The sequence below is a fragment of the Ursus americanus genome, chromosome 25, assembly GCF_024610735.1.
Source record: "Ursus americanus isolate L20-20 chromosome 25, mUrsAme1.1.p, whole genome shotgun sequence".
Taxonomy (NCBI): domain Eukaryota; kingdom Metazoa; phylum Chordata; class Mammalia; order Carnivora; family Ursidae; genus Ursus; species Ursus americanus.
The window spans coordinates 15,994,863-16,010,561 of record NC_142151.1 but is presented as its reverse complement, the minus strand read 5'-3'; the positions used below and the strand labels follow the sequence as shown (position 1 = coordinate 16,010,561).

The following is a 15,699-nucleotide window of genomic DNA, read 5'->3' as shown; positions in this document are numbered from 1 at the left end:
ATGGAGGAAGTGACTATTGTTATTTTATGCCTTGGTGACAGCACAATGGATTTACAAAATGCAAATTAGCACAGCTATCTGGGAATGGCTTGGATGCTTCTCCCTTCTTGTAGCATTTGTCAAACTGAGGCTCCCACACCCCAGTCGGACACGAGTGTGCAGCTGAGACAGATGCCTGTCTTACAGAGTCTCTGACTCCCAAGTCCGGCAGCACTGAGCACGGAGGGTTGTTTCCGCGAATCTGGGGAGCCGGCCTCGCGCTGGCCATCGCGTGGGAAGTGCGGCCACAGGTGGATCGCGGAATCACCTGCGCATGCCCACTGTGGAGGTGCCCCGGTGCTGCAATGAGCGGGGGTCTGGCGGTCTGGACGTGCTGAGGGAGGTGGAGAGCTGGACAGCGTTCATGGCGTGCGAGCTCGGCCAGGCCCCGGCTCTGACAACTCCACAAGGTTGGTATTGCTTTGTTTTTGCGGGGACACTTAGGCTTAAAGACGGCGGGTCACTTCTCAAGGGCTCGCTGCTGCAGCGTTTCGCAGCACAGGCTGCTGTAATCCAAGCCTCTACCTTTTCCATGATGTCACTGCATCCTCAAACCACCACGCACCACACCAAAGGCTTTACGTCTAATCCTCCACACAACACCGCAGAGGAAGCTCTTATTCGCATTTACGATCGAGCGGTGTTCGCGGTGCCTGCCCACGCCAAGCCTCTTTTCTTAACTCTACCGGGGAGAGTTAACGCGTAACTCTTATATCTTACGGTTTGTACAGATCGGCGCCTTTGGCTTAGACGCAGCCAGCTTTGCAGACGTTTCCGTGCAGAGAATCGGCACAGCTTGTCTGCGCGGTGGCGGACGTTTTCCCTGAATGTCAATCAGGTCGTGGCTCTGCTCTGCTGTGAATGTCTATGTGGGTGATGGGCAGTAGACACGAAACACGTTGCTGATGCACTGGGCAATAGAGAATCACTGCGGAAAGCCGCCCGGACAGTCCGGACTCTGATCAGGAGGGGCAGCTCCTGCTTCGGCACCCCACGCTTAGGACATGACAGTCCACAATGCATCCCGGGCTGCACCTCCTTCATATTCTGAGCTGTGTGCTTAGGTGTGGTCGGGGTGGGGGTTCACTTGTCACCCTGGGGAAACTGACCCAGCCCAATTCAGGGACCAACTTCAGATGCTCTGATCACATTTATAAGAATTCCAAGATGGCCCTTGGGAACGGTGGGCGGTTGGCTTGTCCCAGGGGCCATGCAATATGCTGTTTTTTCACATATTGGTTTCAGCTCCAGCACATGTTATTGTATCTTCTTGAAGCCCTGTGCTACCATAAAGCCACCGTCAGCATGTCCATTTCACAGATAAGACAACTGAGTCACAGGCAGGCAGAGTCTCAGCTCAAGTCTTATCCATCGTCTCTTGTTCTTTTTTTTTTTTAAGATTTTATTTATTTATTTGACAGAGATAGAGACAGCCAGCGAGAGAGGGAACACAAGCAGGGGGAGCGGGAGAGGAAGAAGCAGGCTCATAGCTGAGGAGCCTGATGTGGGTCTCGATCCCATAACGCCGGGATCACGCCCTGAGCCGAAGGCAGGCGCTTAACCGCTGTGCCACCCAGGCGCCCCCATCGTCTCTTGTTCTAAACAGCTCTGCTCTGCTATACTGCTGGACCCTGGGCTGGCCTGCTTCCCCGGCTCACTCACGAGTTGAGAGGATGTGATCTAGTTTGGTTTTGGACATAAAGGAACACTTCCAAGACCATCCTGTTCTGTATCTGTCAAGGCGGTAGTGGTTCCAGTGAACTTTTCCTACTTTGAACCCCTTTGGACTTTTTGGTGTTCTCAGAAATGAACAAAAATAATTTGTGTCCGCTGGCTTTGAACTCCTATCCACTGCTCTGGAACTTACTATAACAGACACATGGCGAAGGCCTGGCTTGCTGAGCACCACCGCCCATGCCAAGCCTCATGGCCTCCTGTACGTTTGGGCTTTTATTGATGTGAAACCACCGTGGGGCCTATTGTTCATAGGAATCCAGGACTTTGATTCAGAGCCAATAGTCTCACATAAGGCTAAAGAATTCAAGTGGGTTTCCTCAGTAATGGCCTTCTTATGATAGGGTTTAAGAGGGGTAACAAAGAGCAGGAGAGATCTAATACAGGGGAAAACCAATTCTGGAGAAGAATGCATATATTTCCATAGAAAACTTTATTACAAGAACCATCATTGCTCCTGGGGCCTTTTCCTTTTTTTTTTTTTTTTGGAAGATTTTATTTTTTTATTTGACAGAGAGAGAGACAGCCAGCGAGAGAGGGAACATAAGCAGGGGGAGTGGGAGAGGAAGAAGCAGGCTCCCAGCAGAGCAGAGAGCCCAATGTGGGGCTTGATCCCAGGACCCTGGGATCACGCCCTGAGCTGAAGGCAGACGCTTAACAACTGAGCCACCCAGGCGCCCCACCTGTAGCCTTTTCCTGAGCCCTTGTTTGCATTGTGGGGTAACCTTGCTCTGCTCTGTTTCATTTCTCACCTGCCTTCTGGGAATTTTTTTGGGAAGTACACACCTCTGCCCTGGAAAACTCCCATGCTAACGGAGGCCACACATGATCGTAAGGCATATCCTTGTGCTGCCATATGGGTTCAGAGCAGCTTGACCACCTGGGCTGGCCATACCAGAATCACTGTGAGAACACAACAGAAAAGTGTCACTTGGCCACATCGCGGGCCTGCAGGCAGGTTTTCCTGCTCCAAGTAGTGAGTCAGAGAGAGAGAGAGACAGGCAGACAGATGAGCAGAGATGGAAGGTTGGTCCTGGGTGATTTTCAGGGGTACACAGGCCAGGGAGCAGAGTTGGCCATTTCTGCCTATCTTCCCTGGGACAGAACGAACTGCAAGTAGCTGGAAAGTGTCGGCCTGAGATGCTCTGTTAATGGGGGTAACAGTAAATCCACTGGGTTCTGCTGCATGACGCATGAGCTAGAGCTGTCTGTGGAGGCTTGGAAAGAAACTGTCACTTTGGAGTCAGCCAGAAAGAAAAGTTTCAGAAGGCAGGGTTGGAGGTGAATTTACCCAGATGGGCCCTAGTGACTGGTACAGCGGGTGTTCCAAATGCTTGCTGAGCGCAGGGATGAGTGTCCATCATTAGCATTTCCTGATATGGCTCTGCAGTCTTTAACACTGTCATACGGCAGAGCAGTCTTTTTGACCCTTCTAGAAACAAATCACCTGTCCCACTCTTGGCCCCACATGGGATGCCTTATGCTTTCCTATCACAGCGCCTGTCACTTTGTCGCCCTTAGTTTCACTTCTAACTTCCCCTAATAGAATAGAAATTCCTCGAAGCAGGAACCTTGTCTCATCCATCTTCATAGCCCCAGTGCCTCATAGGGGATGTTGAATAAATAAAGGATTTTTTGAGAGGGTTAGAAGTTGACTATTTCTCAGATGGGATGGTTCGAAATTAGGCCTCTGTTCAAAGGAGCTCTGGGCACTAGCACGCACACTTAGCCCCTGCCCTTTTACCAAAGTGGGGACGCGATTCGGGGCTTCCAGCCTATATCCGCGACAGGTATAGACTCAGACATGCTTCATGTTAGCAATAAGGTCCTTAGATGTGTAAACAAAAGAAGGAAATGCTTTCTGACAGACGACGGACGGGCTGCCTGGTGAGGGGGCAATTCTGCATGCCGGACGGGCTCGGGAGAAAATAACCCCCCATCTGCCGGGATATATATGGTTGAGGAGAACCCTGTTTTGAGGAGGAGAGGAGGCTAGCGTGGTGATTCTCCTCAAGGAGCAGGGACCATGTCAGGGTCCGTGGTGACCAATGAGCAACAAGAACAATGAGAAGCTAGGTCACTGTTCTACAAGCCACAGGGGAAAAAGCCTAACACCATTATCTTGACTGGTAGACGCTGCAGAAAATATATTGACAAGGTTTTAAGATATATAAGTGCAACATGGTGAAAAAGACTTGACTACCGTTTTCTCAGTCCTTCCAACAACCCAGCGGATTCCATGGCACATTTTTGAAAGTGACCATATGGCACAGCTTGTGCTTCTCACGGTGCCCAGGATATCGCACGTCGTCAAGAAATCTTTCACCGGTCAATGGATTGATTCATTCCACAGGATTCGATCCACAAACCTTTGTTGAATTGAGTGAATAAACAAAGGACGCCAGCTTTACTCCAGGCTTTAGGGCCCTGCTTCTCTCAAGTCTTGTAACTTTGACCTGCTGTTTTCCACATCCCTAACCGTTCTGGCGACCCTGCCCCGGACGGCCTTCCATGTCTTAATGTCCTTTGTGATACAACTCCCAGAGCTACACATCACACTCCGTCTTTCCTCGAGTGACCCACCAGGATCAGGCCTGGCCATAAGCATTGGCTGAACCTGAGAACAAGGCTCCTGCTGGTCTGAAAGGCCAGGCGTCAGACATGTCATAGCTCAAGTGTTTTTGTTTTGTTTTGTTTTTGTTTTTTTTTGTTTTTCCAAATACATCCAAATGGGGCTGTGAAAAACTAGGGGTAGAAGTTTGCATGTGTTATGTTTTTGCTGCTTTATAACCCCTTTGGCCAAAGGAGATGTTACATTTAGTCCTGGGCATGGCCTCTGGACTCTGAGCCTGTGCCAAGTACCCGGCTAGAAAGCTGCGAGCCAGGAAGCGAGCCAGCTTATTTGAAGCACATTACATCAGACGTTTCCTGAGGTGGAAAGGAAGGCTTCCTTGCTAGAAAGCAGGGAGGATTTTGGCTGTTAGAGATTGGATTCAGTAACTTTAACTCCTTGGCTAAGGGCCAAGCCTCTAGCAAGCAGCTATCATATGGTCTGCAAAAAATTCAGATCCACCATCTCCAGCCCCTGCCCTGTGTTGACACCACAGCCTTCTTTGAGAGATGTGTATCGCCTTTTGGGGCAGTGGGGGGGAGGAGGGAGAGGTGGAAGGGGCAGCTTTTAGAAAAGGAGAGGCATTAGAAAATCTGATTAAAGATTTTATAAGAGATTAAAATAATCTTACTAAGTTCTCTCAATTTGAGGGGTCACGTTGACTCTGTAGTGGAAAATGATAAGCCTTGAATTAAAACGCTGTCCAAAAAAATGTTGTCATCCATCACTTTTTTTCCCTTTCAAGTTAAATAAAATCATAGAATGTGTAGTGAGGGATATATTGGCATTAAATATTAAATTTACAGATTAGGCCCTCTTGGTAGTTTCTCAATTACCTTTAGGAATTGACTTTTGCATGTGAAGAAATTGGATCTCCACACACTGAAAGTTAAATATTTTGTGATTCCAAAGTCTTCCTCTCTTTCTACGCACCACGTAGGCTATTATGACCTGGATATGCCAATGCCTCTGTGTTCAGAACATTGTAGCACTACTCAGATGATTACAACAGCAACAACAACAGCAAAAACCTTATTAATACTAGAGAGGCCCTGGCAGCCTCCGCTCTGCAAGCTCAAATTGAGTCCTGGAGTGGAAACGAAGCTGGTTGAAGTGGCTTTAGGGTCCATGAGAGGACAAGATACGAATCGCCTTTGGGTAGATTATCATACTGATACCCTTACGCTTTCTATCTGAAAAATCTGGACTATGGCGGGGCATTCGACAGTTCATGAACAGAGACTCGGGAGAGAGAAGTCCCAAAGGCATCTGCTGGGATGCAAATCCAGGTCTTCTGACAGGTGGATGCTTTCCTCAGTGTAAATTCTCCAGCCCCAGGAGCACCCGTGTGCCAGTGAACGAAGTGACGGCTCTGGAGACCCCTGAAGGAAGCATCTGGAAAAGTGCTCTCGTGGGAACTGTCTGTGGTCTCAGCTCGGAGTCTTCCGTCTAAACTCAGGATACTTCTCTTTTGGGAAAATTGATCTGGGACTATTTGATCCCGACATTGAAGGGGTGCTCAAGAAAGACATGAAATATTTATGAGGTGCTTTAAGTTTCAGGGGAAGTAATATCCCGGTCTGCGAAACCGAAATGAATTCCAGCTCACCCGCGCCTCTTCTCGGCCCCATCTGAGGTTGCCCACGTCACTCCTGACCTGTCCTTGTGTGCAAATCTAAGAATGTCACACATCCATTTGCCACCTTTCCTTAGCCCCGTGGGTTCCTGAGAGCGGAGCGATATGTTATTAACACGTCCAAGAAGGGAAATGAACAGGTAGGGGTGAGAAGAGGAGGTGGCAGCGGGGAGGCGAGAAGGGGAGGAAGGGAGGCGAGGGAGAACTAACACCACCTGAGGAGCCCAAGCTGTTAAGCCGCGGGGTCTGGGCGTCCTCTGCCGTTGGCCCTGCAAGGTGAACCTGAGACTCACTGGCCAGGTCTTGCCAAGAACAGGGCCAAGGTCTGCCGTGGCCAGGCCTTCTCAGTGACAGGAGACGGCGGGGTGCGGAGCTGTTCGCCTGGCACCCTTCACCGCCGCTAAGGTCACTGGTAAATGCTTAAGCTGCTCCCAGGCGCATGGCTTCGTGAAGAAGATCAGGAGTGAAGGGAAGCCAGGGCAAGGGGTAGTGCTCAGATGCACAGGGAAGAAGCGTCTGGAAGCCCGCACGGGACGGCAGGACAGCGCATTGCCACAGGGAAGCAGTCAGCTCGCGTTTACTCTCAGCTGCAAATGTTTTCCTTTGAATATCCATACCATCACCTCGTTTTTTAAGGAAGTGACACAAAGCAACGGGCGTCACAATGCTGTCAGGTCCACCGTGACAGCGCGTAGGGCACCATACACAATCATGTACCACAATTATACAAAATCCCAAGAAGAAAACGTTACTAGTTACACTGGTTAAAATGAAACTGACAACCCAAAGGAAAACGAAACCCAAAGAAACCTCTGTTGGAATCCATAGAGACGCTTGACAAGAGCCAAATAATCGTCCTAGCATGCTGCAGTTCGTTGCCGTAGCTTCATAAACCCCCAGCTCTTTGGGGGGAAGGAAAGTGCGTTTTCACAGCCTGTATAGTTCTCAGAGAAATCGCTCTCACATGTATGCAGGTCCACAGAAAAAGGAATGCAAAGTCTAGGCACCAAGGTTGCTCAGACAGCAACGGAGTCTTAAGAGTCCTTCTTCAAACCGTTCCGAACCAGCTGTGGTTTGGTGAAAAAAGAATCTGGACAGTGACATTAGTTCAAGAGGGCCCAGGAAAAAACAACACTTAACTGTTAATAAGGAAGAAAACCATCAAGAACTAGAACAATTAAGACTTAAATATTTTGTCTACTCTACTTTGAAGCTGAATTACAGCTTTCCATATTTGGAAAAGATATGCAGTGAATCTGTGGGTAGAACCCTTCTCTCGTTCCCCTGTCCGCCCGCCCCGCTCCTGATCCAGCAGCTTAATGTTGGAGGACAGATAGCACTGCTTCGATTTCCTTGCAGTAGAATTAACATTTCCTCATGTGTGGCCAGGCCACTTTTTAACAATGAGGTAAAATTTGATACTAACAATTCCTGTTCCCTCTTGGGCTACGGGCTTGGTCGGTCGTGTGGGTAGAAAACAATCCAATTTCCTGATAAAATCACACATACAAAAATTATTGCACTTAAAAACAACAACAACGAAAAACTCAGCCCAACCAGCCAAGGGCCAAGGAAAGTCTTCGGAAGTGCTGTGCTTCCTGCCCTTTGCAGAGCTTCTGGACCTTTGTGGTGTTCGGTTGAATTCGGTCCGTTATTAAATGTCCAGAATGAAGGAGTCCAAAAGACACTGTAGGCTCTTTAAGGCTAAGTCTTCCCGGTGCTTCAGTGAGATAGATTATCTCCTTGGCCACGTACTACAAAGCAGGGGCTCTTCTTAGCAAAATGGCCAGCAGGGCCCCTAAAAAACTCTGGAAGCAAGGGAGGATGGGTGCACACCATGTCCTGTCCTGTGGATGAGAGAGAGAGAGAGACAGTAAGCAGCCTGGCAGGGACAGGCCACACACTGACAGGTCTGGGGCTAGGAGAAGAGCATCTTCCTCCCGGTTCTATTGGCTTTCTTTACACTCAAACCCATCGCCCATCTGGACACAGGCTTGTCTGGGCATCTTTCTCTGTAAGTCCCTTTGTGTGTCTAAATATCTTTCCCTTTTTGGCAAATTTGTCTCTTAGTCTTCACCCTCCCTGCCTCCTTGCGCTTCCTGTATTTTTTTTTTAATAATGATTTTTTATTATATTATGTTAGTCACCATACAGTACATCCCCAGTTTTCGATGTAAGGCTCGATGATTCATTAGTTGTGTATAACACCCAGTGCACCATGCAATACGTGCCCTCCTTACTACCCATCACCGGTCTATCCCATTCCCCCACCCCCCTCCCCTCTGTAGCCCTCAGTTTGTTTCTCATAGTCCATAGTCTCTCATGTTTCATTCCCCCTTCTGATTAACCCCCCATTTCTTTATCCCTTTCTTCCCCTACTGATCATTCTAGTTCTTATGTTCCATAGATGAGAGAAATCATATGATAGTTGTCTTTCTCTGCTTGACTTATTTCACTTAGCATTATGTATTTTGATAGATATAAAGGTAGAATACTAATCCTACCCTGCTACCCCTGATCCGTATGCTGTTTACCCTCCATATGAATCCTTCATGCACCCCTGTCCTCTCCCAACCCTGTGAATGGTACCCCCACCTCACTGTACTCAGATATATTTCACACTCTGTTTACTGACTTGAATTGGCATATTGTTACTTCAGGTAAGAGTATAACATCTCCAAAGTCGGATCTCCTCGTCAAAGTTGAGCACAAGGCATTGAATATGTTACTAATGTTTTCAGGAAGCTCTCAAGTAAGTGTTCACATCATGGACGGAAGCAAGGCATTCCTCGACTCCGCTATTCTGAGACTAGTGTTAATATTGTTTTTCTTCTTTGGGATATGTACCAGCTCATATCTCCTTTGTAATCCCTGGTATGACCCTTGTAATCAATCAAATATTTGCACAAAATATTGAGATAAATAGAGTGGGAGGATAGCATCCTGATATCTCGGGCCCAGATCCAACGTCAGAACAATCGAAGGTTCCGGATGGAGGGAAGGAAAGTCAAATCATAATGAGCTGCTGAAGCTCTTGCGTGTCATACCCCCCAACCAAGGTGCACTGAAGCTCTAAGGTCTGCACGGTATTACTCTCTCCCTATAACCACATTTGGGGGGTCGGAATCAATACAGCTGGCGACTGCTGCCTTCTGCTGTGTCCCATCACGTCCCCTTCCATGGTTCGAAGACAGAGCACCCACGATGGCCTCGTCTACTTACTGCTCTGGATTCTGAACTAGGACTTGCTAACATTCTCATAGATGACGTCGCTGATGCAAAACTGCTGCTTCTTCTTCATCCACATCAGCTGCACACACTGATGGATAAAAATGTACTGCTCCTGGAGCAAAAGACCAAAGTGGGGTTCAGAGCGAGGTATTGTTGTGCAAACGCACGTTTCATACTATGACAGGATTAGAAACTAGGATCTGATGTCAAAGGAAACCATGCCCATTATTTATGAGATAATTTTATAACTGGAAAATCTAAGAGAATCGACTGTAAAAATATTTTGATTAATAATAGAGCTTAAGTCATCACAACGTAACACTAAAGGCAATGACTATCCAATCAATAAATCACGGGCTGATTTTGAAAAAAAAAATAGTGTATCATCTCATAATACACCAAAATGAATTCCAGGAAGTTTAATAAATTAAGCCATAAAAATGTGGGGGGCGGAATACAGGTTAGTTTTTCTCTGAATACTATTAGGAAGGACTTTCTAAACTTCAAAGCAATGTAATAAATTACAAATAAAAATTTCAAACTACCATATATAAAACAAAGTAAAACGAATAAAATAAAGAATAAAATAAAGGTTAAATTGTTAACTGGGAGGGAAATTTATTTTCTAAAATTATGACAAAGTGTTGATAACTTTTTTTTAAAGACACATTTATTCAGTATCATGATCAGACTATTACATTTAGCAAACAGCATGGGTGCAAAAAAAAAAAAAAGCTGCATTAAAACCCGTTGTTGAATGCTTTACACTTTTCACAGAATAGAAACTAAAATAACCTGCTATACAATTAGTCACAAATTCAGTCCTCGAGTTTTTTGCCTATGCACGTGAGTATTGTCTAACATGTGTCTTCTTTGTAGCAATGAGACCCTGCCTCCACTGTGCCTGGCTGAGGTCACACATCTGTTGTAACCTGTAGCTTCCCTGTCTCTTCTCTGGCTCTCCTCTCCTGCTCAGCCTTGTTTCCTGGCAGTAATGAAAACCTTCTGCCACTGCCGTAGCTACTGCTGCTGCTGGAACTGCCGTAACCACCTTGGTTTCGTGGTTTGGCAAATTGTTGGCCTCCACCACCACAGGGGCCAGAGCATCAGTCTCCAAAATTTCCTCCTTTCATGGGTCCACGCTTTGAAGACCGATTGTTGTAGTTGCCAAAATCATGAGAGCTTCTGCCTCCTCCAAAATTTCTTCCATTACCAAATCCATGATAGCTGTCCTCACCGCCACCACCTCCGCCACCACCTCAACTGCCACCAGAGTCACCTCCCCGGTTTTCTCGTGACCAAAGTTGTCATTCCCACCAAAACCTCCTCCACAACCACCGCCAAAGTTTCTGGAACCACTTTGACCTCCTGGGCTGGATGAAGTACTAACCATCTCTTGCTTAGCTGGGAGTTTTCCTTACTTCACAGTTGTGGCCATTCACGGTATGGGATTTTTGAATGACAATCTTGTCTACAGAGTCATGGTCATCAAAGGTTCAAGAGCAAAGCCTCTCTTTTTGCCACTGCCTCAGCCAGTTGATTTCAATCGTTTCAATTTTCCCATACTGTTCAAACTAATCTGTTAGGTGATGTTCTTAAGAGTCTTCTTTAATGCGACCAACAAGAATCTTCTTCAGAGTCAAGTGTGCAGCAGGTCTTTGAGAATCTTCCCTTGAGACAAGCCTCTTTGGTTGCACAACTCTTCCATCCACCTTGTGTGGCCTTGCATTCATGGCTGCCTCCACCTCCTCCACAAACCAGAGCCTCTGGAGCGCTTGGTGTTTGGATCTCTCATGACCACACAGTCCGCGAGTGTTCCCCATTGCTCAGAATGGCTCCTTGGACTCTCATCAGTTGTTTTGAAGCTCAAACGTCTGATGAAGAGCTTCCGCCACTGTTCAGGCTCTTGGGAGACTCTGACTTAGATATAATGGCGGTGGAAAGAGAGACTTCAGGGATGCTTACTTAGCGGGCATCCACGGACAGAAAGGAGAAACCTAAGGAAAGCTTCTCAGTACCTTTATTTTTGTTTAAAATTCCTCCAGCCAGTAACACACACACTTAAATTGACCAATAAAATATATCAGTAATGAGACCAAATATTCCTGGAAGGCAGGAACTATATCTTTTTATTCCTCATGCCTAGCTCTCAGTTTGTGCTTGTGAAAGGTTTTCTGAAGTAAACTGAGGAAATATTAAAACATATGCCAAAGATGGAGATATAATAAAAAACATAAGTTGAAACAATTGTGTTTCATGCACGACATGAGCAGAGCTAAAGGAAAATGGTAACGCTCGATGATAACTTGAGTTTGCTGAAGCTGTCATTTTTTATCTGTTGTTGGTGGAGATATTATTACTAAAGAGCTAGTATATGGCCTTGTGGACACAGATAGTAAACAAGTGGGAAAGGATCCAATTTAATGTCCTATAGAAAGGAGAATAGTTTAAATAAGACACAACAGATCTGTACTGAAATATTATTCGGTCTTTAAAATGAGATTTATAGAGTTTTGGACAATTTGGGATGATATGTATAGCAAAACGTAAAGTGGAAAAGCACGGTGTATAGTATATGTCTGTATAGCATATAAGCGTAATTATATAGAAGTTATACTTCAACGAAGATGGAGATGAAATACATCAAAATATTGACAGTAGCTGTCTTGGTGCCATGAAATCAAAGTAACTTCGCGATCTTTCACCTTTTTTCTTTATTTCCTAGAGCTTCTCTTGATACCAGTAGAAATAACCTTGGCGTAAAAGCCAGTCATGATATGCACAGGATTTAAGGGGTCTCTTGTATGACAACTTTACAAAGGTTAGATTAATACTTCAAACCTCACTGGGTTGACACCTCAGCCTGATCGGGAGTTTTCAACAAGCTTCGGAGAAAATATATTCCCTTATTTTGTGATAGTATCACATCCCTAACTGGCCACCTCCTCTCATGATCACACATCACTCCGCGGTTTCTGGTGTCGCATCAAGCACTGAGCACGGTTCAGGCCAGAGAGTACCTTGTTTTTCAATTCATAACCACTCAGTGGCCAAACTTTGTGTCACAAAGAAAAAAGAAGTAGCTGGACCACAGGAAAAGTAAATGAGAGACTATTTACAGACATATCCCCGAGAGCCCCTGAGAAGCCTAAGCTGCTGATCGGGATGATGGCTGCTCAAAGCAAAGCCCGAATTGACCTCCAGGGAAAGCCTATTAGAGGAAAATCAAAGAGAACATTTGATAAAAATAGAAGAGGGCCCAAGAGAGGTGAATGCCACCCACATAGGGCGGTTTACGGTTTCAAAGTGCTTGTCTAGATTATATCATTCACATAATGGATACTGTACAGCAATTCATGAATGCACCATTCAGATTTTACGGATGAGGACAGGGAGCTATGAGAGGTGAAGGAAGCTGTACGAGTGACCCAGGCCGACTCACAGTCTGGCCTTCGGACCCCGACTCTCTAACTACCTCTTGTTGCTCTTGTGGTGGGTCTCATACTATGTGTGGGGTCTCCCATCCAAGTACTAATCAGGCCCTGCTTAGCTTCGGAGATCGGACGAGATCGGGCGCGTTCAGGGTGGTGTGGCCGTAGACTGCCTGGTCAGTTGAGAGAAGGGAAGAGAACATATCAAAAAGCAGCCCATGCAGCGTGTTGCCATGACCTGAAATGTGCATCTTAGGACAGGCTGTTTTAATCAGTTAGTTCTGCTATTCCTAGAGTGGGGTGGGATGGTGGAATCGAGATGACAGGCAGTCTCGAGGAGGTAGGAAAATTAGAAACCAGCCACGGGAGGGATTCTGAGCCACCACACACAGGTGGTTTATATAGAGAATCGGAAATCAGCTGGAGAATCACTCTGGCCTCTCGAAAATCGTTAGTGTTAAAGGGGTACTATGGGATGATAAAGCTGAAGAATATAATTTGTTTACTCTGCTCCTTGCTTGTTAATATCAGTGAGGTGGAAGGCAGCAGGACTGGGGTATGATGAATGGGCTCGAGGAGGACGTTAGGAAAACCCCAGGTTGAACCATGAAGAGCACAGGAACCAGGAAAAACCAAGGTAAACGGACAAGATGTTCCAGACATAACTAACAAAACAGACATAAAAGTAAATAACTCGAGCTAGAGAACAGCCACTGCCGAGTCCCGAGGGAACTCAAGAGTGAAGCTGGAACAGTTGGAAAAAATCAGTAACCTGTGCTGACCTCCGCCTCTTTTGCTGACTTTGAGTTTTCCCACCAGAGTTCAGGGAAGGGATATTATACTTTAGAAAAAGACTGTTTTCCCTGGAGATGTCAACCTAAAAATGCTGCCATAAACAAAGAAGCCAAACAGCCAAAATTTGGGACCAGAAACTTGGGGAGAACACAAAACACTTCCCCCGCTACCCAAAGGCACAGGTGCGATTGGTGCGATTACCACACTTGAGGAGAGATAATGGTGTTGAAAATTGGATGGAGGGTCTGCCAAGTGAAAGAAGTTTTTAAGAAGGCATTAGGATTCTGTGATTGGGAAAGCCGAAGGCAAACAGGCTATAATCAAAGTCTATAAAGTCATAAGAGGCATAAAGTAAGTCAATGGAGCAGACAATTCATCACATCGAAAATACTTAAAATAAGGAGTGGCCCTTTGAAGATCGGGGATTAATATACATAATGGGGAGTTTTAACCACATATTAGGATGTCAATTTATGGAAGTGAAAACCAAAAATATGGACCGATTCATAAAGCACTGTTTAATCACTAGGTAGTGGGCTTCTCTGGGGAAGCAGAACGTTTTAAGCTTACGCTAACTAGGTAACATTCCGGTCCCCACCACCATAAATTAGAAGGCCCCAGGGCTGGGACGTGAATGGGCTCAAGGAACTGAGCAAACACCCCATCATCAGTGAGACACCTGCATGTGAATGGATCACTCTTTCCAAAGTGGGATGATCTTGCTAGGGCGCTGAAATAAATCCCTTGGGTCGGTTGGTTGTGTCGAGCCTTGGTCCGAGGGAGTGGGGAAGCAGGAGAGAAAAGTTAAGAGTGGGACAAGGAGAAACCGGAAGCACGAACAGAGAGCAGCCATTACTGCAGGCTCTTTGAGTTATACTGACACCTCGTGGTGCTTAGTAGAAAAGCATGGGAAAGAGGAAGGCAGCATTTCATCTCCTGGAAATTGAGATAAGAGGTCAGGCTAGGTATTTTCTACTCTACAAGCATTCCTCCCCCACACACTCCTTGAGCAGAAAGGATTATTGTACGCTCTAAGCTGAGAAGTCCCAAGAACGGCATGGTCATGAGGCTTATGAACCAGCTATTGTGCGTAGGTTTCGGGGCGCACCCAGGTGCCCACCCGCTGCTGCTGGGATGGTGTGCTGCTGTGTGCGGGCAGCAGCCCAGGGCTAACCACTCCCGCCGGAGTGCATCCTGAGGCTTCCAGGCAGGAGAGGCAGAAGAGGTGGAAGAGGGAGCACAAAAGACTGGTGGATATTTCTGGGGATGTCTCCATGTTGTTACAACGATAAATCCGCTCCTTCAGATCAAGGGTGCTGGCAGCACTGCTTGGATGGGAGCCGGAGATCCTTAAAATCATACAGGGGACAGAAAGTATAAATCCAACCCCTGGTTGGATCCAAAGTGCATTGGGACAGAGAGTCACGTGGAGGACGAACCAATGCCAAACTTATTGAATCAGTTCTAGCATTTCAAATATAAATTAAATCATGTCAGTTCCATAGTCTCCACTTTGTGGCATTTACCCAAATTGGCTGTCACCTTCCTTGAACTCTCAGTCTGTCCAAAGCGGTTTTATTCTATTATAGATATTATAGATACATGCATGTGCTCTGGATTACTGAAGGGCATATGATGCCAACCGCAGTGTAAGCACCATACACTGAGTGGATTTCTAGAGGCTAACATCTGTTTTTTTAAATACCTTGAAGCAATTTGAACATGCACACTGAGACACTGGCAAGAGCAGAGGCAGGACAAAAATTGAGACGATTGTTTTGAAACATGAGACTGAATCATGGGAAATGTCTCAGTCCAGGGCATATTTGAAAATACATTTTGATTCCGTTCCTACCTCTGTCTGCACCATAGACATCCGGTATGATCGCATTTCGGACACCAGCCCCAAGATGTCGACAAACTCATGATCCCGAATGTGCTGCAAGAGCCTGTCCAGGGCAATGAATGTTCCAGTCCGGCCGACTCCGGCGCTGCAAAAGAGTGTTCGGACAGCACATTCCTCACACGTCCTTTTACACGGTCACAAACACACTGGCCACTAGAAAACCCCCAACACGAGATAGCAGCACTGAGAAAAGACAAGAAATATTCCTGACGATATTTTCCTGATTTTGAAGTATGTGAATGTGGTTGGCATTGGTTTTTTGTTTTTTTTTAAGATTTTATTTATTTATTTATTTGGGAGCGAGAACACAAGTGGG

At 46.3% G+C, this 15,699-nt stretch overlaps 1 protein-coding gene and 1 pseudogene across 2 annotated transcripts in view; both read right to left on the bottom strand.

Moving 5' to 3' along the window:
- Positions 1 to 15,699, bottom strand: part of PTPRO (protein tyrosine phosphatase receptor type O) — a 239,282-nt gene continuing 223,583 nt past the window's right edge. For both annotated transcript variants that reach the window (XM_045781388.2, XM_045781387.2), the window contains 3 exons: positions 15,333 to 15,468; positions 9,243 to 9,363; positions 1 to 7,867 (listed from right to left, as the gene is read on the bottom strand). In XM_045781388.2, the coding sequence (XP_045637344.1) occupies positions 9,259 to 9,363; positions 15,333 to 15,468 (241 nt within the window). In that variant the 3' untranslated portion in view covers positions 1 to 7,867; positions 9,243 to 9,258. The remainder of the gene's footprint in view (positions 7,868 to 9,242; positions 9,364 to 15,332; positions 15,469 to 15,699) is intronic.
- Positions 9,375 to 12,025, bottom strand: LOC148107785 (heterogeneous nuclear ribonucleoprotein A1 pseudogene; annotated as a pseudogene).